Source organism: Podarcis erhardii (assembly GCF_964252035.2).
Source record: "Podarcis erhardii genome assembly, chromosome: 15".
In the NCBI taxonomy this organism is placed as follows: domain Eukaryota; kingdom Metazoa; phylum Chordata; class Lepidosauria; order Squamata; family Lacertidae; genus Podarcis; species Podarcis erhardii.
Window position 1 is genome coordinate 506,543 of NC_138505.1, and position 24,202 is coordinate 530,744.

The 24,202-nt window shown below is 50.0% G+C and overlaps 1 protein-coding gene across 1 annotated transcript in view; it reads right to left on the reverse strand.

Annotated features, from left to right (window-relative positions):
- Nucleotides 1-3,266: 3,266 nt before the first annotated feature.
- Nucleotides 3,267-24,202, reverse strand: part of KCNJ10 (potassium inwardly rectifying channel subfamily J member 10) — a 33,695-nt gene continuing 12,759 nt past the window's right edge. Inside the window, exon 2 of the mRNA XM_081841208.1 lies at nucleotides 3,267-5,430. Within this exon, the coding sequence (XP_081697334.1) occupies nucleotides 4,294-5,430 (1,137 nt within the window). The 3' untranslated portion in view covers nucleotides 3,267-4,293. The remainder of the gene's footprint in view (nucleotides 5,431-24,202) is intronic.

Here is a 24,202-nt window from a genome sequence, read left to right on the forward strand (position 1 = left end):
CTTGCTAATAGGAAAATGGCAAATAGGGTTATTATTATTATTATTATTGGTAAATATTGTACTCTGAAAGGGTGCTATTATACGCATTTATTGATTTCTGGCATTTCTACTCCACATGGTTTGCTCCCTCCTTGTTTAATCCTCACAACAACCCTGTGAGGTAGGTTAGGCTGAGAGAAACAGGGACTGGCTCCCAACGTTATACCCAGTCAGTTTCATGTGGATTCAAACCCTGGTCTCTCCCAGCTCCTCGTCCTGCACTCACTACAGTACCACCGGCTCTCAAATGGGGGCGTAATCCTGTAAACAGGTGGTTGAGGTATCACAACCAGGTCATTGGCAACAGGTTTTTTTAATTTACCAGATTTCCCCCTGAAAAGGAAAATTAATGTGTGTGGGGGGATATGGGTTGGCATTTTGATGGCATTGCCATTCGGACCCTGCAAAAAAACAACCCTGAAAGCTGATCCCATTACTAAAACCCTTTTTGGAGCATCGCCTAACTACATTCTGTATCTCATTAATGACCAATTGTGGTGGGAATCCATTGTGTCTGATTTAATCAGATTCTTGTGATCCTCCTAAATATCTCTCTCTCTCTCTCTCTCTCTCTCTCTCTCTCTCACACACACACACACACACACACACACACTACACCACAGTTCACTTATTTGGGAACAGATGGCTTCTCCATGATGGAAATGCAATGTATTTTAAAGACCAGGAACTCAGGCTCAATCGTTGGCCCTTGATCCAGGTCACTTCTTGAATCGGGATCTGAACTCGGGGCAAGTCCATACGACAGCGTCTCTACAGAGCAGCTTATCAGACAGATGGACCCTTTGTTTCGTGGCCAGGAAAACATGCAGTGGGAGATGGAGGGGTAGCATGACCCCACGTAGGACACAGCTCCCTGTGTGGCTGCATCACTGCACTGAAAGGATGAGTCAAAAACCATTGCACGATGGCGCTGGGGTGACGCTTCCTTGCAAAAGTTGGGCTTTGCCAGCCGTTGCCTCCAAAACCCGGGTGCAACTTGTGTCAGAGCAGAGGGGGAGAGATTCCTCATTCGAACCACATCACACACTCCCATCGTAACAGTGGAATTTCATCTGCGGGTCACGGCCAGCTCTGCTTCAGTCCAACCCCTTGCAGTGCTGGAATCCCAGCCTTCATTTCACCATGGAGGAATGACATAATCTATGTAATTAATCGATGGCATTGTTATTGCACTCTGTTTGTATCAATGCAAGAAAAAGTAATGTGAACTGGGAAGGGCATCATCTACATACATGCTTGTGGAGTGAAAGCAACAGTGAATCTCAAATCGTATTTGCCAGATTGATTTTTGTTCTGGACATAAGGGAATGTTTTCCTTGGGATTCTCCAACATCACCTGCTGGAGAGCCAAACGGGGTGTTTGCCACACAGCCAGGTCTTGCTGCCCTCCTCGCTGGGACCCCTTGCCAGCATTGAAGAAAGGGTCAACTGCCCTTCTTCTTGGCTTTTGTTCATGGAATCACAGAGTGGTCGAGTTGGAAGGAACACCAAAGGACATCTAGTCCACCCCCCATGTAATGCAGAATTGATGGAATCACCCTTTGCTCAACAGTAAAACATTTTGGGCCAACTCCCATTGCCCACCCCACTCCCATTGCAGAAATATCAGTGACTCATTTCAGAGAATGGGGCGGGAATTTCCACACTGGTCCCAGTAGAATTTAGGAAGGAAGGAATGAAAGGAAAGATGCCTGGAACATCTTGGATTTGCTTCCTTCCTCCATTTTTCTTTTTGGCTCCGATAGCAATTTTTGAATCCAACTTCTTTCCGACAAAGTGCAAAATAGCTCCATGACACACACTCTCTCTTTCTTTTACAAATAACTATATATATCTCATTTATATAAATAGATTTATATATTTCAATAGATACTTTCTTTCTACGAAGAGGAAGCAACTCCCTCTTTTTTGATGCGTGTGACAACCGTTTTAGAATTTGTTCCTGTAAGAAACCATCTTAGGCCCATGACAATCTGACTCCTAAAAAACCGAGCCGATAGCCACCCTCAAACTCCTCCACCCCCACGACCCACAATGCTATTTGATCTAGCCAGAAGTAGCTGTTTGGGACAGTTTCTGCACAGCTGTGGGTCTCCCCACCCACACACCCCAACCTCAGCCTTGGAGGCCTCTGGGAGATAAAAAAAATCATTGGCCTCCTACCGCCCCCCCACCCCCGGCCCCCAAAATCCAGCTCCTTCCTTTCCTCCGGAAGGCTCCTTTCAGCTGCAATGACAACAGAGACCTGACCGGCCACAGAAAAGCAAACAGTGTCTCATCCTCCCTGGAAAATCTTCTTCCACTTTACCCTGGTGATGAGGTTGTTCCTGGGTTCAGTTGCTCAATTAGAGTCTCGTATGACCAACCCCCTTTCCCAAAAAGATTGGGCTTTTTCGCAGGAAGGAAAGTGACGGGGAAATGAATGGAGAGCGCAGGATGACATTTGCTGTGAGGCAACGGCATCTGAGCTCCCTGCAAACAGATCAGGATGAGTGCTTAATAAACAGGGTTGTGCCGAAGTGAGCTAACTCCGCAGATCTTTTGGGGAATTTGCTGTCAGTTCCGTTCGCTGGGAGATTCGCCCTGCACTTAAAATAAGCAAAAGCCCTTGAGAGCTGCATTCTGATGGATCTGTGTTAAAAGCCCATTTTGCGAGTGTGTTAGCTTTACAAAGATGCAGGGCCTGTGGGCAGGTCTTTCAATAGGGACTATCTGTCAGACCAGTCTTCAGATTGGTGCACCATGACTTCTTGTGTGTGTCCCATCACAGACAAACAATACTGGCCTCGCTCGTTTTCAAGAAGCCATCTTCATCTCAACACACAAAGTCCTTTCTCCGCTCAGTTGGGAAATGCCATAGATGGGAGGTCAAAGAGGATAAATATGTTCTCCACAAGGTCTTCTTTCTTACTCATCTCCTTGGCTCCGAAGTTCAGCATTTTTGATGTTGAGAATTTACAGTAATAATAACAAGTACAGCAGGTCTGTTGTGATCAGAGGTTCACCTATTGTTTTATGGAGCAGGATTCAGGAGACAGAAACACATGCGTTCTTTTCGGACTCTACCTGCATTCTGCTTGGTGTTTTCAACATAGGCACCCTAGCCTGTTGGGTAGCTAAAGAGTCATCGCTCCTCCTATAGTCCCGGGACTGGAAGCTTTCTAGCATTGAAAAACAAGGTTCATGACAAAACATTCCAGTTAACAAACAGGACATTCCTCTCGCACTGCAGTACAACTTTCTGAACAGACAGACATCCAGGTTCCAATTCTTACAAAGCTCTCAAACGAAATCTGCTTGTCCTCCCTTCCCACATCCATATTTTAAGATCAGGGAGGATGCGTTTTTAATTTTTTTAAAAGTGGGTAGATGGGTGTGCTTTGTAACTGGAGTCATCAGACCTCCAGACTGGAGGTCACACGATAATTCTTAAGGTACTGCTTTGTCATACAACACCTGTGCATTAAATATCAAGTGCTGGGGTGTGTTTCAAAACTTCGAAGGGCTGCTTCTGAATTGCAAATTGTTGAGGTCTGGTGGGTTTGTTGAATGCAGATTGCCAGGCGTACCTGCTGTGAATGTGTTCTCCAGCTTCATCTGAGGTATCCCGTGGTGACCACAACAGAATATTAATCTGCACAGTTTGCGCTAGTAGGATTTACACCCTCCATTTCACAGAGCCTGGTGCGGTGGGTCACTCCCAGTGCTCTGTCCGAATCTTTGTGTTTCCCTTTCTCATGCATCCGTCAGTATCTTTCAGGTTAGGTTGGCATTAAAAGCTAATCTTTGTGGTAAGAGTTTCCAAGGCAAAAAGAGAAAGAAAACTCCATGTATTTATATTTTAAAAAGCATTCGACACAATAGTGTTGCTGGTACGTGTGCCTCTGCCTCCTATTAAAAACCACAACCTGGTGGCCCCCTGAACAATGACCGCACAATTATTTGTATTTAAGAAAGAAACACAATTAAAGATATATATACTTCCAGCAGTTGGTCAAAACCACGGAGGAGACCTTGAATTCTGGCGCTAACTGTGAGCTGCTGTGCCAGGAGGGGAGCTGACCTTTGCGTTCCTTTAGCAGGTTCCTAAAGAGAAAAACAGATTGCTCATCCTGCAGTTTGAGAGAGAGAAAATGCAGCCACAGAAAGAAGGGTGTAAGGAAGTCTGGAAGCTAAGGAAGACACTCGGATGCAATACTCGTATAACACAGGCCTCACAAGTCCTCCGAAGGGTCAAACGTTGCTGATCCGGACGCTCAAGGGGGTCCCTTCCCTCTCTGCTTTCTCCCGAAAGGATTCCTCTAGCTTCAGTTTCTCGGGGTCCCCGTACCGCACCGTCTCATGAAGGCAGCAAGGGGGCGCTACTTTGATCACCTGCTCAAAGAGGCTGAAGTCGGCCACGTATTTCCCGCTGGCCGAGAGGGAGATGACCGGGGTGAACTCGTAGCCCCAGAGGATCTCCTCGGGGAGGTAGGAGGTCCGGACTTGGCACGTGGCGCTGGTGGACTCCACGGTGCCGCTGAGGATGACCACCAGCTCAAAGTCTCCTTCCCCGGTGCGCAAGGCCATGTCCCGGAAAGGGCTGCTCTCGTTCACCACGTGGTAGAAGGTCAGGGGCAGGATGAGGAAGGGGCTGTCGGAGGACGTGTCCACCTGGAAGTCCACGTTGACCTGGTTGAGCCGGATGTTCTCACCTTCCTTGGTCAGGTAGGTCTGGAGGAGTTTGCCGGTCACCTGGCACCCGATGAGGAGGCTCTTCCTCATGTTGGCCACCCGGATCATCAAGCAGGTCTTGCCGTCGTGCTGGGCCACCACGGCGTTCTGGCTGAACTTGATGGTCTCTGCCCTCTTCTTGGGACGGGCAATCTTGGCCAGGAAGGTGCCCGTGATGAAGATCTCCATGATGGTGGTGAGGACCAGCTGGCTGATGAGCAGGACGATGGCCAGCGGGCACTCCTCGCTGATGTAGCGGAAGCCGTAGCCGATGGTGGTCTGGGACTCCAGGGAGAAGAGGAAGGCCCCGGTGAGGGTGTGGACTTGCATGACACACGGAGTGTGGTTGGCGGGAGGGTCGAATTCCAGGAGGTCCCCGTGCAGCACGGCTACCAGGTACCAGATCACCCCAAAGATGAACCACGTCCCGGCAAAGGAAGCAGAGAAGAGGAGCAGCTTGTAGCGCCACTGCATGTCGATGAAGGTTGTCCACAGGTCTTTCAGGTAGAGGAACCTCTTGTCCGCAATGTGCTCCATGCGGACGTTGCTGCGCCCATCCTTCGTCATGACCCGCCTCTTGCGCAGGGTGGAACCAATCAGGGGGCGGCTGTCGGTCTGCGTCGTCTGGCTGTAGTACACCTTGGTGGATGACGTCATCTGGCCGGTGGGGAGAGGAGAAAAGGAAAAGAGGACGGGGTGAGATGGGAGGACTGACACCAGAACATATAAAGAGCCCATCCAGGCCAGTGTCCTGTTCTCACGGCGGGCAGGTACTCATAAGAACCTAAGAATCTAGGTAGACTTCCTCTACACCTGAAGATAAGAAGAACCTGGATGCTGGGTCAGGCCCAGGGGTGCCCATCTATTCCAGCACCTTATATTATTATTATTATTATTATTATTATTATTATTATTATTATACCCCGCCCATCTGGCTGGGCTTCCCCAGCCACTCTGGGTGGCTTCCAACAGAATATTAAAATACAATAGTCTATTAAACATTAAAAGCTTCCCTAAACAGGGCTGCCTTCAGATGTCTTCTAAAAGTCTGGTAGTTGTTTTTCTCTTTGACATCTGGTGGGAGGGCGTTCCACAGGGCGGGCGCCACCACCGAGAAGGCCCTCTGCCTGGTTCCCTGTAACCTCACTTCTCGCACTGAGAGAACCACCAGAAGGCCCTCGGATCTGGACCTCAGTGTCTGGGCAGAACAATGGGGGTGGAGATGCTCCTTCAGGTATACTGGACTGAGGCCTTTTAGGGCTTTCAAGGTCAGCACCAACACTTTGAATTGTGCTCAGAAACATACTGGGAGCCAGTGTAGGTCTTTCAAGACCGGTGTTATGTTGTCTCGGCGGCCGCCCCCAGTCCCCAGTTCTTACAGTGGCCATTCAGATGCCTATTATGGGAAACTCACAAACATGATTTGCTCACAAGAGCCCTCTTCCCTCCTCTGGTTTTCAGCAACTGGGAAGCCTTGCCGCCTCCAGCTATGGATGTGAAGCTTGGACCTGCTGGCTAGTGGCCATTAACAGCCTCTGGGAATGTGTCTCATCCTCTTTTAAAGCCATCTCGGTTGGTGGCTGGGAGTTCCAAAGTTTAGCTCTGCATTGCCTGAAGATGCTGTTCCACATAGGGGAGTCAAGCGAAGAAGGAATGAATCACGTTTTCAGTGTGCATTGCCAGTCCTATGGCAGATTAGGTGATTTAAAAAGAGGATTAGACAAATTTACTGAGGAGGAGGAGAATCCTAGAATCCTAGAGTTGGAAGAGACCACAAGGGCCATCGAGTCCAACCCCCTGCCAAGCAGGAAACACCATCAGAGCACTCCTGACATATGGTTGTCAAGCCTCTGCTTAAAGACCTCCAAAGAAGGAGACTCCACCACACTCCTTGGCAGCAAATTCCACTGTCAAACAGCTCTTACTGTCAGGAAGTTCTTCCTAATGTTTAGGTGGAATCTTCTTTCGTGTAGTTTGGAACTATTGCTCCGTGTCCGCTTCTCTGGAGCAGCAGAAAACAACCTTTCTCCCTCCTCTATGTGACATCCTTTTATATATTTGAACATGGCTATCATATCACCCCTTAACCTCCTCTTCTCCAGGCTAAACATGCCCAGCTCCCTTAGCCGTTCTTCATAAAAGGCATCGTTTCCAGGCCTTGGACCATTTTGGTTGAAGAAGACTCCCAACTAACCCTACTAACCCTTCCTGCTTGTTACATTTTCCTGTCGGTTATTCCAGAGGTGTTCATTGGGAGGCAACTTAATTTTACCCAAAGCTTTTAAAAGTGGGCTGATACTGCCTTAAATGCATACAGGGCCTACATTTAAAGCAGCCCCCCCCCACTTTAAACATGCATGTCTTCCCCCACAGCATCCTGGGAGTTATAGTTTCTTAAGGGTGCTGAGAGCTGTTGGGGGAGGTCCTCTCTTCCTCCTCCCAGAGACACAATTCCCAGACTGGCCCAACCACCAGCCTCTCTTCTCAGGGAAGTCTGGAAATCACAGACCTTACAGGGAATCCTAATAACTCTCAGCACCCATAACAAACTGCAGCCTCTCCCCTTTCCGCCAGCAGGTGGCGCCATAAAACTGGGAACTCGGCGGCCGCCTATTTTCCACTTGCTCTTATGTAACTGCATGAAACCGCCAGCAAAAGGCTGGTGGCGACGCTGTTTCTGGATTCTGGCTGCAGACATCTTTCCAAAAGCGCCCCCCCCCCTTTTCCCATCCGCTGCAACGTTTTCTCAAGGCGATGCTGTGCAAACTCTGGTGGGCTGGAGCCTTCCTGACTGCTGATAATAATAATAATAATAATAATAATAATAATAATAATAATAATAATAATAATAATAATTTATTTATACCCCTCCCTCCACGGCCAATATCAGGCTCAGGGTGGCTAACACGGAATATACGGTAAATACAGTAAAAACATTTTTAAAAAACACATAAAATTGTTGATTAAAATATAAGTTAGAATACAGTTTAAAATGTAGTGATGTATGGAAGTGAGAGCTGGACCATAAAGAAGGCTGATCCCCGAAGAATGGATGCTTTTGAATTCTGGTGCTGGAGGAGACGCTTGAGAGTCCCATGGACTGCAAGACGATCCAACCGATCAATTCTGAAGGAAATCAGCCCTGAGTGCTCCCTGGAAGGACAGATCCTGAAGCTGAGGCTCCAAGACTTTGGCCACCTCCTGAGAAGAGAAGCCTCCCTGGGAAAGATCCTGATGTTGGGAAAGATGGAGGGCACAAGCAGTGGCGTAGCGTGGGGGGTGCAGGGGGTGCCGGCCGCACCGGGCGCAACATCTGGGGGTTAGGGTTAGGGTTAGGGGGCGCAAATCCAGGGTTAGGGGGCGCAAATTACTTGCCTTGCCCCGGGTGCTGACAACCCGCGCTACGCCACTGGGCACAAGGAGAAGGGGACGACGGAGGACGAGATGTTGGGACAGTGTTCTCGAAGCTACCAGCATGAGGGAGGCAGTGGAAGACAGGAGGGCCTGGCGTGCTCTGGTCCAGGGGGTCACGAAGAGGCGGACACAACTAAACAACTAAACAACAATATAGATCAAAGCCATAAGGGGAGAAAACGTCACATATTCACTGGGGCCAACTATCCCTGCTGGACCTACATGAGCCAGCAAAAAGAGCCGAGGGAAAAGTTATATACTAATCCCATATAGGGGTTCCATCAGGAAAATAAATAGATAGATAGATAGATAGATAGATAGATAGATAGATAGATAGAGGTGTGTGTCAGACTGAGTCCAGCCCAAAGGCCAGGCGGAACAGCCCCATCTTGCAGGCCCTGCGGAAAGATGTCACAAATCCCAAATTATGCGTGACAAAGATCACACGTACAGTCACAACAGCCCTGCAGCTGATTTAAGGGAGAGGGTGGGGGCAGCTGCTTCAGGCTGAACCAGACGACTGCTCCACCTGGCCCAGGGCTGTCTGCACTGACCGGCAGCAACAGCTCGTGGGGGTTTGGGCAGGGAGTGGGTCCTCCCACACCCCAAAACCTGGAAATATTGCCAGGGATTGAAGCGCATGGCTTTCCTTTGGCAGAGTTAAGTGCTCTACCTCTGGGCTGCCGCCCTTCCCCTGAAAATGAAGATTCTAGTCCTCATGAAGGGCTGATTTAAAGGAGAACATCGGAAGCTGCCTTTTAATAATCCTTTTGTTTATTTATTTCATAAAATACGTATAAGGCTGGATTGTTGCTGTTGGTGTTTTAATCCTCAAAGTACCGTATTTTTTGCTCTATAAGATGCACCAGACCACAAGACGCATCTAGTTTTTGGAGGAGGAAAACAAGAAAAAACATATTCTGAATCGCAGAAGCCAGAACAGCAAGAGGGATTTCTGCGCAGCGAAAGCAGCGATCCCTCTTGCTGTTCTGGCTTCTGGGATAGCTGCGCAGCCTGCATTCACTCCATAAGACACACACATATTTCCCCTTACTTTTTAGGAGGGAAAAAGTGTGTCTTACAGAGCGAAAAATACGGTAGTCTATACTGCTTTCTCTACACGAACTGGCAGCCACATCCCAGCATTTCAGAAGAGGAGTCTTTCCCCAGCCCTATCAGGAAACGCCAGAGATGGAACCTGGGACCTTCTGCACGCAAACCAGGCGCTCTGCTTCTGCACTGCAGAGCTCCCCTTAAAGATGAAGGTACTAGACCTCATGGCGCTGGAGGATGAAGGGCTAACTTGAATGAGAACTAAGTTAGTTCTAGGTATGAGCCTTCGTGTGCATGCACACTTCTTCAGATACACTGAAACAGAAGTCACCAGACCCTTCTATATAGTGAGAAGGTGGGGAGGGGTATTACTCAGAAGGGTGGTGGGAATGGGTGATTGGCAGATAGCTGTGATGAGCCTGTTGACGACTCTTAACGACTGCAATAGGTCTTACAGGAAAAAGCAAGGGGTGAGAAGGTGAAAAATGGCTTTGTCATGTATAATGAGATAAGAATCCAATGTCTTTGTTCAGACCAGGTCTCTCCATGGTTTTAAGTTTGGTAATAAGTTGCAATTCAGCAGCTTCTCTTTCCAGTCTATTTCTGAAATTCCTTTATAATAGAACAGCTACTTTGAGATCTTGTATAGAATGTCCTGGGAGATTGAAGTGTTCTCCTACTGGTTTCTCTGTCTTGTGATTCCTGATGTCAGATTTATGTCCGTTTATCCTTTGGCGTAAGGTTTGGCTTGTTTGTCCAATATAGAGAGCTGAAGGGCACTGTTGGCATTTGATGGCATACACAATGTTGGACGATGAGCAATTAAATAGTCCCGAGATGGTATGTGTGATGTTGTTGGGGCCAGTAATGGTGTTGTCCGGGTGTATGTGGCAGCAAAGTTGGCAATCACCCATTCCCACCACCCTTCTGAGTAATACCCCTCCCCACCTCCTCACTATATAGAAGGGTCTGGTGACTTCTGTTTCAGTGTATCTGAAGAAGTGTGCATGCACACGAAAGCTCATACCTAGAACTAACTTAGTTGGTCTTTAAGGTGCTACTGGAAGGAATTTTTTGTTTTGACTATGGCAGACCAACACGGCTACCTATCTGTAACTTGAATGAGAAGGCAAGAGGCGGACTCATTCTGAAGAGAATGACTTCAGGGCAACGTTCTTCAAACAGGAACTATTGTCTGCCGGCTTGTTTCGTTTGATCAAAGCAAAAATGTCCCCCCCCCTTTCTTGATTTTGATTGTTTGAGCCACGAGAGCCACTGGGAGTCTTCCCCCCAGCTGGGCTGTAGGCCTCATAACCAGTTTGCCCAGTTTAAAGCCGTGCAAGTTGGTTGCCGTCCATGCTTCCTGAGGGAGAGAGTTCCGCAGTTTAACTCCCACTGACGCTGGCAAAGCATTTCAGGGGTTGGACTAGATGACCCCGGGGTCCCTCCACACTTCTATGATTCTTTGCTTCTTCTCCTGAAGCAGCCTGGGGCCAAGTCTTGACAAAAGCACAAACATCCGCGAAGTCAGCCCCAGTCCTGTCTGATACAGAGTGACATCTGTCCCTCGGCCTGATCCTGCACCCTCCCTTTCGGAGGAGACAACATCCCCATCTCTCTCTCTCTCTCTCTCTCTCTCTCTCTCTCTCTCTCTCTCTCTTTCTCTTTCTCTCTCTCTCTGCCCCGCTGGCCTCTCGTTCTGCCAGACTCAGCTCCCCTTTCATAACATCCGCCTCACATTCAATTTTGCACACAAGGCTGAGATGGCTCCATTGGAGGCTGTCAGGATCAGCCCCTGCAGCTGGAACAGCATCCCGACAGCTCCTGCTCACAGAGACCAAAACAAGCATTTTTCGGGGGGGGGGGAGAAGTTTCTCAGCCTGGCTGAGCCCCCTCTCTGCTCCCCCCCACCGGCATCCAAGCACCACATTCTTTGAACCTGGACCGGGTAAAGTCTTTCCCCTGTAGCGCTAGGACTCCTGGGTGTGCCATGAAGCTGAATGCTGGAAGATTCAGGACAGATAAAGTCCTCCTTCCCGTGGAACTCCCTGCCACTGGAGGCAGCAATGGCCGCCAACCTGGATGGCTTTAAAAAAGAATGAGACAAATAGCCATGATGGTTTTGCTCTTCCAGGGTCAGAGGCAGCCATGCTTCTGAATACCCAGGTGCTGGAAACCACAGGAGGGTCGAGTTGGATCTTGTGTTCGAGTCCTGCTTATGGATTTCCCTTTTAGGGCATCTGGTAACCAAGCAAACCGCTGTGTTGCAAAGAGAACGTCAGCAATGTCTAGGCAGCACGATGACCATCTATATATGCAATAGACAACCTTTATAGAATTCCTTCAAACCATAACAAGTACAAAATGAAATCTTTGGTCTCAAAGTCTCTGAAAACTTTTAAACGAAGTGAGGTACCAAACTTCGTACGATGAAGGAAAAGCTGTGAAGCTTTGTGTATTCGGCAAATACGATGTCCAACACTGAACAGAGATTCCGGATATTGACTGCTGTTTCGTAGAATTCTTCGTCATTGTGGTGGGAGGATATAGAATTGCTTCATAAACTGAAAATAAAATTTTACAGGCGATGACCTGCAGGCACATCTCATGATACAAAAATTATAAAGTATAATACAAACAGTAATGTGGAAAAAGAGTACATACCCCTTCTTATTTCGAATGAAGCACCTCGCTTCATTTAAAGACTTTCAGAGACTTTGAGAGTAAAGATTTCATTTTGTACTTGTTACGGTTTGAAGGAATCCTATAAAGATTGTCTATTACATATGTATATGGTCATTGTGTTGCCTAGACATTGCTGATGGCCCCTGTGAGGAGGCTGGACTAGATGGGCTCACTTTGGCCTGAACCAGCAGCCAGGCTGTCCTTTTGGAGTCTCCAGGTCCAGAGGAAGTCTATCTGGATTCCTAGGCTCTTGGGGGCCTTTGGCCACTGTGAGAAGAGGAGGCTCTGGCCTGATCCAGAAGGCACTTTGCATGTTCCTGGCAAACCCACGTTCATTGAATGGAAGAATGTTTTTCACCATGACGGTGAAATTAGAAGCTGCCATTCCCTTTGTTTCTGGAATGTTTTGATTTGCCTGAGAATGCTTTTGCTTTGCCTCACCACCCTGGGCTCCTCCTGAGGGATGGCAGGGTATTATGGCAGTGCTGCCTAGCGGTTAGCGTGTTTGAATAGGACCTGAGAGACCAGGGTTTGAATCCCAGCTCAGTCATGAAGCTCATTCAGGAGACCTTGGGCCACTCTCTCGGTCTAACCCGCCTTGCAGGGATGTTGTGGGGATTAAATGACGATGGGACAAACCATGTTTCCCCCCTTGAGTTCCTTGGAGGAAAAGGTAGGATAGAAATGAATAATAATAATAATAATAATAATAATGCAGTTAAACAAAGAAGAAGAAGAAGACCCCCCATGCAAGTGGAATTGAGATTTCTGCATTGCAGGGGGTTGGACTAGAGGATCTTTGGAGGTGCCCTTCCGACTCTACAGTTCTATGAGTCTAGATTCTGAACAGACAGATATTTATCTCCCTCTCCCTTTCTGTCTGTTTCCTTCCTTCCCTCTGTCGCTCCTTCCGGCCTCTGACACATTCTGCACTTCAGGGAGGAGGGGAGCAACCCGGCTCCCTTGACTGCTGGCCAAAAGGCGAGTCAGGAGGCGAGGGAGAAGCCATGGCGAGCCTGGCTCTGCCACCTCACAGGCCCTGAGTCCCACTGGTGGTGCCGGCCCTGGCGCTGGGCATCCTGTGATCGCTGCCTCGCCTCCTCCTCCTCTTGGGTTTAACGCGCGGCTTCATAAATAAAAGGGGGAAATGAAAGCGGTCGAGAGACAAACCCCTGTGTGTTTCCGACTGAGTCACTCCGCTCACCCCCCCAGCATCTCTCTCGCCCCCCCTCCCCTTTAACCTCATTCCCTGCAAACAGAAAACACCCCCCCCCCTTGCAACTCAGAAAACAAGAAAGGCCCTTTTCATCTTGGCATCTCAACTGTTTGGAAACATCCCATGGAAACCAAGCGCTTCGATGGCTGCTCCCCAGTGGCCAGGCCTCTGCGTGGCGCTTTCTCTGGGGAGAAAGAGGTTGGGGGGGTTGCATTGCTGCTCCTTCACCCCCCACCAATAAAAAAATCCCTTGCCCCCTCGTCCCGAAGAACCTGCCCACCTCCCTCTGCAAAAAACAGCCGAGCCTCGATGTTCCAGGTTCCCTGGCACGAAAGGTTTCCTCTTGGCTGGGTTGAGGATGCTGCCAAGCTCCCCAGGGGGCACCCCAAGGATAAATCTCCCTTTTGTCGGGGATGAAGGGGAAGCTGCGATGGTCCAAGGGATGGTCACAGTCCTCAGAGCCCAAACAGAGGTGTGGGGCGAGTTTCCGAGCGCCGGCTTCCATTGTCCCCCTTGGCGACAGCCGTGGGGTTTTCTGAGGCCTTGGGCTGAGTCATCCAAAATGGCGGAGGGCCGAAAGTGTCCCTTTGTGTGTGGGGGAACCTCTGTTTCCTTTCAAGGCTCCCAGCCCCACCTTCCAAGAAGGGCATTGAACTGGCAGGCAAGAACCCCGAGGGGGAATTCAGGACACCGGCGCCAAAGCCCCCTCTCCTTTGCCGTCAGCTTGGGAAACCCTCCAAGGAGATTCTTCACCTTGGCTGGAAAGATGTTGAGGTCAACATCCTCTCCCTTCCTCCCCAAATGTGATGGCCTGGGACTCGGACTCGGAACCAGAGGAGTCTCAGTCTGCACCGGATCCTTTGCCTCAGGCATCATCTGGACCAGGTCTGGGGCCTGATCCTGAAGAGTCAAATGATTTTGTCATTTGTGGACCTTAAGGTCCTCCGTGGGACATTCCAGGAGAGGCGGTCCCGTAGGTACGAGGGTCCTAGTCTGTATAGAGCCTTAAAGGTTAAAACCAGCACCTTAAACCTGATCCTGTGCTCCACCGGGAGCCAGTGCAGCTGGTATGGCACCGGGTGAATGTGATCCCGCAGTGAGGACCCCGTAAGGAGTCTCGCTGCGGCATGCACTTTTCTAGACATGATGGGGACCTGTGGCTACCCAGATATGGAGGCAACACAATGTCTAGGCTGGTTGAGGCTGATGGCAGTTAAGAAGATGACACCAGAAGAGTTGGGCTGTTGGATCAGGCCAAAGGCTAATCTAGCCCAGGATCCTGTTCTCACAGTAGCCAACTAGATGCCACTTTGCGAAGCCTGCAAGTAAGCTCATTTGTGCTTTCAGTGATGGCCTGGGACTTGGGCTCAGACGCAGAACCAGAGGAGTCTCAGTCCACACCGGATCCTTTGCCTCAGGCATCATCTGGACCAAGTCTGGGGCCTGATCCTGAAGAGTCCCAGTCTGCACAGGTTCCCCTGCACCAAGCACCAGCTGGGCCAAGTCAGGGGCCTGAGCCTGCCCTGGCTCTAGATATGGGGATTCCCTCGTTGCCTCCAGCTGGGCCTTCACTTACAGCTGCTCCACTACCGGTTGGGTCAGGGGAGGCTGAGGTGGCCTCTGGGTCTAGTCACCCACCGACGTCTCCTGAGCTGCAGAGACTGAGGTCTGAGAGAAGGAGAGACCTGAGTACTCGCAGGAGGAGTGCTCGTCTTCAGGCGAAACAGGGAGGTGAGTTGCCGGGGGATCAGGACTGGCCGTTGCCTCGTCAAAGATAAAAGGCTGCTGGAGCCCGGCCCACGATGCAGGAGCAACATTGCTGTGTGCCAGACCCTGCCTAAGATCCTGTACCTGCCCTTGTCTGGTTTCCTGCCTCAGGTCCTGCCTTGGCCCTGTTGGACTGACTCCTAGTGGAACCTCCGGATTCTGGACCAGACCTGGACCACAGTTCTTGGGTTACCCCCAAGCCCAGCACACCAAAGTCCAAAGTGGGACTGGAAGGGGGTCAAGGCCATCGGCTCCCAGAATTGTAGAGCTGGAAGGGACCCCGAGGGTCATCCAGTCCAGCCCCATCCAATGCGGGAAGATGGTCACCCAACCGCTGCTTAAAAATCTCCCAGGAAGTAGAGTCTTCCCAGGGAGTCCATTCTGCTGTGAAAGAGCCAGGAGAGTAAATAAGGGCAGAGAGGAGAGGGAGCTCATGGGCCAGAGGTGCAAAAGAGGGGCAAAGGAAGCGGCTTCAGGCTGACCAGGAACCCATCTAGCATGCACTTATTATTACTGGTGCTGGAGGAGACTCTTGAGAGTCCCATGGACTGCAAGAAAATCCAGCCTCTCCATTCTGAAGGAAACCAGCCCTGAGTGCTCACTGGAAGGACAGATCCTGAAGCTGAGGCTCCAAGACTTGGGCCACCTCATGAGAAGAGAAGACTCCCTGGAAAAGACCCTGATGTTGGGAAAGATGGAGGGCACAAGGAGAAGGGGACGACGGAGGACGAGATGGTGGGACAGTGTTCTCGAAGCTACAAACATGAGGGAGGCAGTGGAAGACAGGAGGGCCTGGCATGCTCTGGTCTAGGGGGTCACGAAGAGTCAGGGATGACTAAATGACTCAACAACAGCAACCACTGTCAGATGTTGGGGATTGAATCTGAGACCTTCTGCTTGCAAAGTCGGTGCTCTCCCACTGAGCCCTCAAATGGAGGCAGGTTTCTAGTCCTCCTGATCACGAAGGAAGGGCTGGCTTTCCCATTTAGGTCACTGGTCTTTCTAGCTCCGGACTGTCCACATCCCTGACTCGATGAGAACTGGGCCAAAACAAACAAGATGAATTTTAATAGGGAGAAATGTAAAGTATTGCACTTGGGCAAAAAAAATGAGAGGCACAAATACAAGATGGGTGACACCTGGCTTGAGAGCAGTACATGTGAAAAGGATCTAGGAGTCTTGGTTGACCACAAACTTGACATGAGCCAACAGTGTGACGCAGCAGCTAAAAAAGCCAATGCAATTCTGGGCTGCATCAATAGGAGTATAGCATCTAGATCAAGGGAAGTAATAGTGCCACTGTATTCTGCTCTGGTCAGACCTCACCTGGAGTACTGTGTCCAGTTCTGGGCACCACAGTTCAAGAAGGACACTGACAAACTGGAACGTGTCCAGAGGAGGGCAACCAAAATGGTCAAAGGCCTGGAAACGATGCCTTATGAGGAACGGCTATGGGAGCTGGGCATGTTTAGCCTGGAGAAGAGGAGGTTAAGGGGGGATATGATAGCCATGTTCAAATATATAAAAGGATGTCACATAGAGGAGGGAGAAAGGTTGTTTTCTGCTGCTCCAGAGAAGCGGACATGGAGCAATGGTTCCAAACTACAAGAAAGAAGATTCCACCTAAACATTAGGAAGAACTTCCAGACAGTAAGAGCTGTTTGACAGTGGAATTTGCTGCCCAGGAGTGTGGTGGAGTCTCCTTCTTTGGAGGTCTTTAAGCAGAGGCTTGACAACCATATGTCAGGAGTGCTCTGATGGCGTTTCCTGCTTGGCAGGAAAACTCGATGGCCCTTGTGGTCTCGATGGCCCTTGTGGTCTCTTCCAACTCTGTGATTCTATGATTCTATGATTCTATGATTCTATGATTCTATGAACCCTCTGCTCCAACCTCACTAGCGCACCTGCCGCTGCTCCCAAACTGGTTTGTCTTTTATCTAACTTGCAGTTCGCCAGCGCATCCTCCAAGAGGCCGAGACTTTGAGCCCTCTCTCAGGAGGGGGGTTGAGGGGGCGATGCCAGCCTTCTGGCCACGGGACTGCTCTCCCACCCCCCCCCCGGCCACCTCCTCATCCATCGCTTATCCGAAACCTGAGTTGACCATCTGCCTTGGCAGCAGGCGGGCAGGAGATCTCGTTCCGTGTAGCCTCATGCCTGGGACCATCTCCAGGCAAATGTTTTTTAAGGAGGAGATTTTTAAGAGTTCCAAAAAAGGGGGGGGGGAGTGTGTGTTTGGCACCTGCCTCCTTTTGGGGCCAGGAAAGGGAATTCTGAAAATGGAAGTACCCAATTGTATTCATGCGACCCTGGCATGGTAGCTTTTCCTCCCTGGATGGAAAAGTGCCCTGGGCTCAGGGTTGGGTGAGGTGGTAAGACTTAATTTGAGCTGGGACTCAGTCCTGGAAGAGGATTTCGCCCAGGGCTGCTTTAAGAATCAGAGAATCATGGAATTGTAGAGTGGGAAGGGAACACGAAGGTCTTCTAGCATCTTTCACACATGCTCTACTGACTGGGCCAGGGCCGTCTTACCCATAGGTGCTAGGAGTGCGGGGCACCCGGGCACCGGGCTCTCAGGGGCACCAGGCTGAGAGTCGAGTCTGGGGGAAAGTCCGCCAGTCAGTTGAAGCGCCGTGACGGGCTCTTCTGCTGCAGGCGGCTGTGTGCCACGAGTTCGGGGGCGACTGAGCCAGAGAGACGCTGAGGCCGGCCGGCCAGCTCTGCCCTCCTGCGTGCCAGGGACTGAGCAACTGGGGGGGGGGGCAGATCTAGGTATCTCTCGCTTGGACTACTGCAATGCGCTCTACGTGGGGCTACCTTTGAAGGTGACCCAGAAACTACAACTAATCCAGAATGTGGCAGCTAGACTGGGGACTGGGAATGGCTGCCGAGACCATATAACATCAGTTCTGAAAGACCTACACTGGCTCCCAGTACGTTTCCGAGCACAATTCAAAGTGTTGGTGCTGACCTTGAAAGCCCTAAACGGCCTCAAAGGCCCGGTAGACCTGAAGAAGCGTCTCCACCCCCATCGTTCTGCCCAAAGGCTGAGATCCAGCTCCAAGGGTCTTCTGGCGGTTCCCTCCCTGCAAGAAGTGAGGTTGCAGGGAACTAGGCAGAGGGCCTTCTCAGTAGTGGCTCCTGCCCTGTGGAATGCTCTCCCATCAGACGTCAAGGAAATAAACAGCTATTTTACTTTTAAAAGACAACCGAAGGCGGCCCTGTTTAGGGAGGTTTTTAATTTTAGTTGCTGTATTGTTTTTAATACTCAGTTGGAAGCTGCCCAGAGTGGCTGGGGAAACCCCGCCAGATGGGTGGGGTATAAATAATAAATTATTATTATTATTATTATTATTATTATTATTATTATTATTATTTGCACCCTGGTGCCACATATGCTTAGGACGGCCCTGGCCTGAGCTATCCCTAAGGACGTGAGCCTACTGAATCAGGCCAATAGCCCATGAAGTCCACCACCCTGTCATCACAGTGACCAAAGGCCCCCCCGGACCTCGATAGACTGCCTCTGAACCTGGAGGTTCCATAGGCCCCTCAGAAAAGCCTGCTGAGTCAGGCCAATGGTCCATAGAGAGCAGCGTCCTGTTCTCACAGCGGCCAACCAGATGCCTATTATGGGAAACCCTGCAGGAGTGAGTCCTAGAGTCCCAAACGCTGCAACCTTCCAGTTATAATAACTTTTTTATATTTTTGGTATGTTGACTGTAATTAACTGATGGGTTGAAAATAACGGACAAAAGTACCTCTGAGCATGCACAAAGTACCTTGCCCTGGAGGGACCCCTCCAGGGGTCTTTTATTGGGCCTTCATAATTATTTGTGCTCATGTTGGGATCAGGGACGTTGCCCATGATCCCACTTTTGATGCTGCTTTGGGCCTGAGCAGATTTTGGGTCAGGTGTCATGCTTCGTTTCTGATTGGTGTCTATCCTGGGCCTTCCCCTCCAACATCTCTCAGGTGGGCGCTGGCCCCTCTTTTTCTAGAAATATAGCCCTGTCATAACTTCCGACTGAAATAATGTCATAGCTGTCAACTTACAGATTTGAAAATAAGGGACCAACAGCCTCTAAAATAAGGGATCAGCAGCCAAAATAAGGGATCAACAATTACTTTGATAAAATACATATTTTGTTGCCTGCAAATGGCTTTAGATACCTATTAGGTCCATAAATTACCATATAGAATATATTCAACACAAAAAAGCAACAATTTGTTGTTGACAAAGCACAGCTGGACATATAATGGGCCCCATTACCTTCAGTAGCTTATTTATAATAATAATAATAATATTTTTTAATTTATACCCCGCCCTCCCCAGCCAAGGCCGGGCTCAGAGCGGCTTACAAGCAATAATAAAATCAAGTTAAATGATTACAACTTAAAAACAAAATTAAAAAATACATTAAAATATTGAAACATTAAAATATTAAAATGTCATCGCAGAAGAAGGAAAAGAAAAAAGAAAGAGAGGGAGGGAATCAAATTGGCTCCAAGCCAAAGGCCAGGCGGAACAACTTTGTCTTCCAGGCCCTGCGGAAAGAAATCAGATCCTGCAGGGCCCTGGTCTCATGAGGCAGAGCGTTCCACCAGGCTGGAGCCAGAGTTGAAAAGGCCCTGGCTCTGGTTGAGGCCAATCTGACTTCCTTAGGGCCCGGGACCACTAGGGTGTTGCTATTTATGGACCTTGAGGCTCTCCGTGGGGCAGACCGGGAGAGGCGGTCCCGTAGGTACGAGGGTCCTAGGCCGTGAAGGGCTTTAAAGGTCAAAAGCAGCACCTTAAATCTGACCCTGTACTCCACCGGGAGCCAGTGCAGTTTGAAAAGCACTGGTTGAATATGCTCCCATGGCAGACACCCCGTGAGGAGCCTCGCTGCAGCATTCTGCACCCGCTGGAGTTTCTGGGACAGCTTCAAGGGCAGCCCCATGTAAAGCGAATTACAGTAGTCAAGCCTGGAGATGACCGTCACATGGATCACTGTGGCCAGGTCGGGGCGGGAAAGGTAAGGGACCAACTGCTTGATGTGGCGAAGGTGGAAAAATGTCGCCTTGGCTGATGCTGTAACTTGTGCCTCCCTGGAAAGGGAGGCGTCAGGGATTACATCCAAACTCTTAACGGAAGGCAATGGCACTAACTGGGACGCCGCAAGAGAAGGGAGTTGGTCCCTCATCCCCATGCCATCCCGACCTAGCCATAGGACCTCTGGCTTCGAAGGATTTAGTTTCAATCGGCTCCCACGAAACCATCCAGCCACAGCTTCCAAGCATCTGGTCAGTGTGTTCGGGGCCAAGTCGGTGTGGCCATCCATCAGCAGATAGAGCTGAGTGTCATCAGCATATTGGGGACAGCCCAGCCCAAAGTTCAGGATAATCTGGGCAAGGGGGTGCATAAAGATGTTAAAAAGCATCGGGGAGAGAATTGCGCCCTGCGGCACTCCACACACCAAGGAGTGGCGTGACGACATTTCCCTCCCTAGTGCCACCCTCTGTCCCCCACTAGAGATAAAAGAGCACAGCCAGTTATGGGCTATGCCCTGTATCCCCACGTCTGCGAGGCGGTGGTCCAGAAGATCATGATCGACCATGTCAAAGGCTGCTGACAAATCTAAAAGGATCACCAGTCCTGACCCGCCTCGATCCAGCTGTCTACGGAGATCGTCTGTTAGGGCAAACAGAGCCGTCTCAGTCCCAAAACCAGGATGGAAACCGGACTGAAATGGATCTAAAGCCAATGTTTCCTCCAGAAACCTACCAAGCTGTTCAGCAACCGCTCTCTCAATTACCTTACCCAGATATGGAAGATTTGAAACTGGGCGGTAATTGGATAGGTCTAAGGGATCTAATGAAGTTTTCTTTAAGAGTGGACACACCACTGCTTCCTTCAGTTCCCCTGGGAATGTCCCCGTGTCAAGGGACAAATGGATAATTTCAACCAGGGGGGGTCCGCGCAACATCTGGACACTCCCTAATCAGCCAAGACGGGCACGGATCAAGGAGGCAGGTGGTGGGCCTACCAACTTGGAGGAATCTATCCACATCAGCAGGGAGTATTCGTTCGAAATGGTCCAACACTGGACCTGAAGTCAGTCGAGGGGCCTCCAGTTCAGTCACTGTATCTAAATTGGCAGGGAGGTCACGGCGGAGCAACAGGACTTTCTCCGCAAAAAAGCTCGTGAATACCTCACAGCTGTGGGTCGAATTTGTGCTTAAATTTGGTTGTTATTGATCTAATTGGTTGTTATTGATCTAATTATTCGAAAAAGTTGTGCCGGGCGAGAGCTAGCGGATGCAATGGAAGCTGCAAAGTAAGATTTCTTAGCAGCTTTCATAGCCATCTCATAGGCTTCCATAAGCGTCCAATAAGATGTTCTTGAGGCTCCGTCACGAGTCCGTCGCCATAGTCGCATATTTAAGGGACATCATCAATAAGGGACAGCAGCGGGACATGGCCCTGGGAGAAGGGACTGTCCCGCCAAATAAGAGACGCTTGACAGATATGAATAATGTGACTTTTCACATGGCAGATGTACTATATATAAAAAAGGAGTTCCAACTCTACAGTTTTAGGATGCTCTGGGTTCACACAGCACTGTGGGAACTCCTTCCTGCAGGAAGGGCCACCAGTTTGGATGGCTTGTGAGAGGACTGGACAAATTCATGGAGGAGGCGAGGGCTTTCAGTGGCTCCTAGCCATCTCTCCGGAAATGGCAGGAGGGGAGAGTTGGTCTTGTGTTTGAATCCTGATTGTGGGCTTTCCAAAAATGGCATCTGGTCGGCCACAGTGAGAACAGGAGGCTGGACTGGATGCGCCCCTTTTGGCAGCTGATCCAGCAGGCTCTTGTGATGTTCCTGTGCAGAGTTTGTTTATTTTATCCTGGTGATGTTTCGCTATAGTACAGGAAAGACCCTTCAGATGGCAATAGTGTGTTGCAGAGTGACTGATTAAGAGGAACGATTTGTGGATGGTCTGGTACATTAGGCCACGTTTACACCATCCCTTTAAAGCTTTATCACACCACTTTAGGCAGTCATAGCTTCCCGCAAAGCACCCTGGGAATTGTAGTTTGTTAAGGGTGCTGAGAGTTGTTAGGAGACCCCAGAGCTCTCTGGGAAAAGGGACTGAGCCTTAAATCCTCTCCGGAAATGTGCAAACTGTGTGTATATTAGTGAGGAGAGCGTACAAACATGCATTGCCTATCATGGAAAAAATGTGTCTTATTAGGCAATATTGCATACAAAATATGTGTTGATTTGGAGAATTTAGCACTAAAATCCTGATTCATTTTCACAAGGACCTTTTTTGGGGGGGGGGGACTGATTTGGAAATGTGGAGATGTGAATTTTGGACTGGAAACATGCGAAACTGAGCGAAAGCGAAATTAACCAATTGACTCTTCTTTGTCACTTCTGGTTTGGAGGTTGGGAGCTGCAAAGGAGTGGACTTTGGGTGTGTCCTAATTGAATCAATATTAATTGGAGTGGTTCAGGGTTGCAGCAGCCAAAACCCACAAGCAGAAAGAATCTGGGTGCTGGGCACATGGGCTTTGCAATGGAGTATACGGAGGGTGGGTTGTGCAGAGAAAGTACAAAGCTTTGAAGGAACAGGCAGCTTCAACAAGCTGTGAATACACAGCACTCTGGTGCAAAACTGGGGTTTTATCTTAATTTTCATTGTTGAATTTTGACAGTACAAGTGATGGACAGGAAGCTGTCTCTAAGAGGTAAGCAGAGTCAGCACATGCAGATACAAAATTGGATTTTCTTTTCAAAGCAGTTTTGAGGGCAGGGCACCCTTCCCCTTTGGAAAGAAGATTCAGGCCTCCACAATCCAGGATGAAACTCATAGGCTTGTAGAGCTGGAAGGACGCCCAGTGGTCATCTAGCCCACCCCGCCGTAATGCAGGGATCACAGCTGATGAGATTTGGAAGGAGCCCCTAAGGATGTGGCCATCGGGCGACTCAAGGAGCCGCCACCTTTGCAAAGAGGGGAAAGTGCCAGTTTAGAGGAGAAACAGACACCCAGCAGGTCAAGGGCATAGCTGTCAACTTTTCCCTTTTCTTGCGAGGAATCCTATTCGGAATAAGGGAATTTCCCTTAAAAAGGGGGGAAATGTTGACCGCTATGGTCAAGGGACACATTTGCAAATGCTGTTCTCAGCCCACCTGCTCAGCTCCAGCATCTGGGGGCCCCCAAGACACTTTAGGGTCTGAGGGGAACCACAAAACATTGCCTCTTCCTCCGGTGAGTGCAGATCCCAGAGGGCACCTCCCGCCATTTCCTCCCTGGGGCGGGCGTACCACCGGCTCCTCCTCTTTGCCTAGAGCAGCGGTTCTCCACCTGTGGGTCCCCAGATGTTGTTGGACTACAACTCCCATCATCGCTGACCTCTGGTCATGCTGGCTGGGAATGATGGGAGTTGTAGTCCAACAACATCTGGGGACCCACAGGTGGAGAAACACTGGCCTAGTGAAAGCTGGACCATCAAGAAGGCTGATCGGCGAAGAATGGATGCTTTTGAATTCTGGTGCTGGAGGAGACTCTTGAGAGTCCCATGGACTGCAAGAAGATCAAGCGTCTCCATTCTGAAGGAAATCAGCCCTGAGTGCTCACTGGAAGGACAGATCCTGAAGCTGAGGCTCCAAGACTTTGGCCACCTCATGAGAAGAGAAGACTCCATGGAGGGGACCCTGATGCTGGGAAAGATGGAGGGCGCAAGGAGAAGGGGACGACAGAGGACGAGATGGTGGGACAGTGTTCTCGAAGCTACCAGCATGAGTTTGACCAAACTGCGGGAGGCAGTGGAAGACAGGAGGGCCTGGCGTGCTCTGGTCCAGGGGGTCACGAAGAGGTGGACACGACTAAATGACTAAACAACAACAAGAAGAGGCCGCTGTGAAGGAGGCAAGGGGTGGGGGCTGGCAAGGAGGAGGCAGGTCCGGCCTCTAAGGAGACCACCAGCAGCAGCGACGGCAGGCAATGCGTTCCTAGGAGGCTGGGTCTGCTGCCCCTATGGATCCTGCCCCCTAAGGCAGTTTCCTCATCTTCCCTCCTGGGAGGACCGGACCGGCCAGACTCCCTCCTGACCAGCTGGAAGAGGGAGGCTGCCTCTTTTGCACATCTCAGGCGGCCCTCCAAAGCTCTCCAGTGGACCCCGACTCCTGGATTTGGAAGCTCTGAGCGCCCCAAATCCTGTTTCCAGAATAGAAGGATTCCCACCACATCACCACCCAGAGCCGGATTCAGGTTGGATGAGACCCTCAGCTCCTGAAGGTAATGGGGCC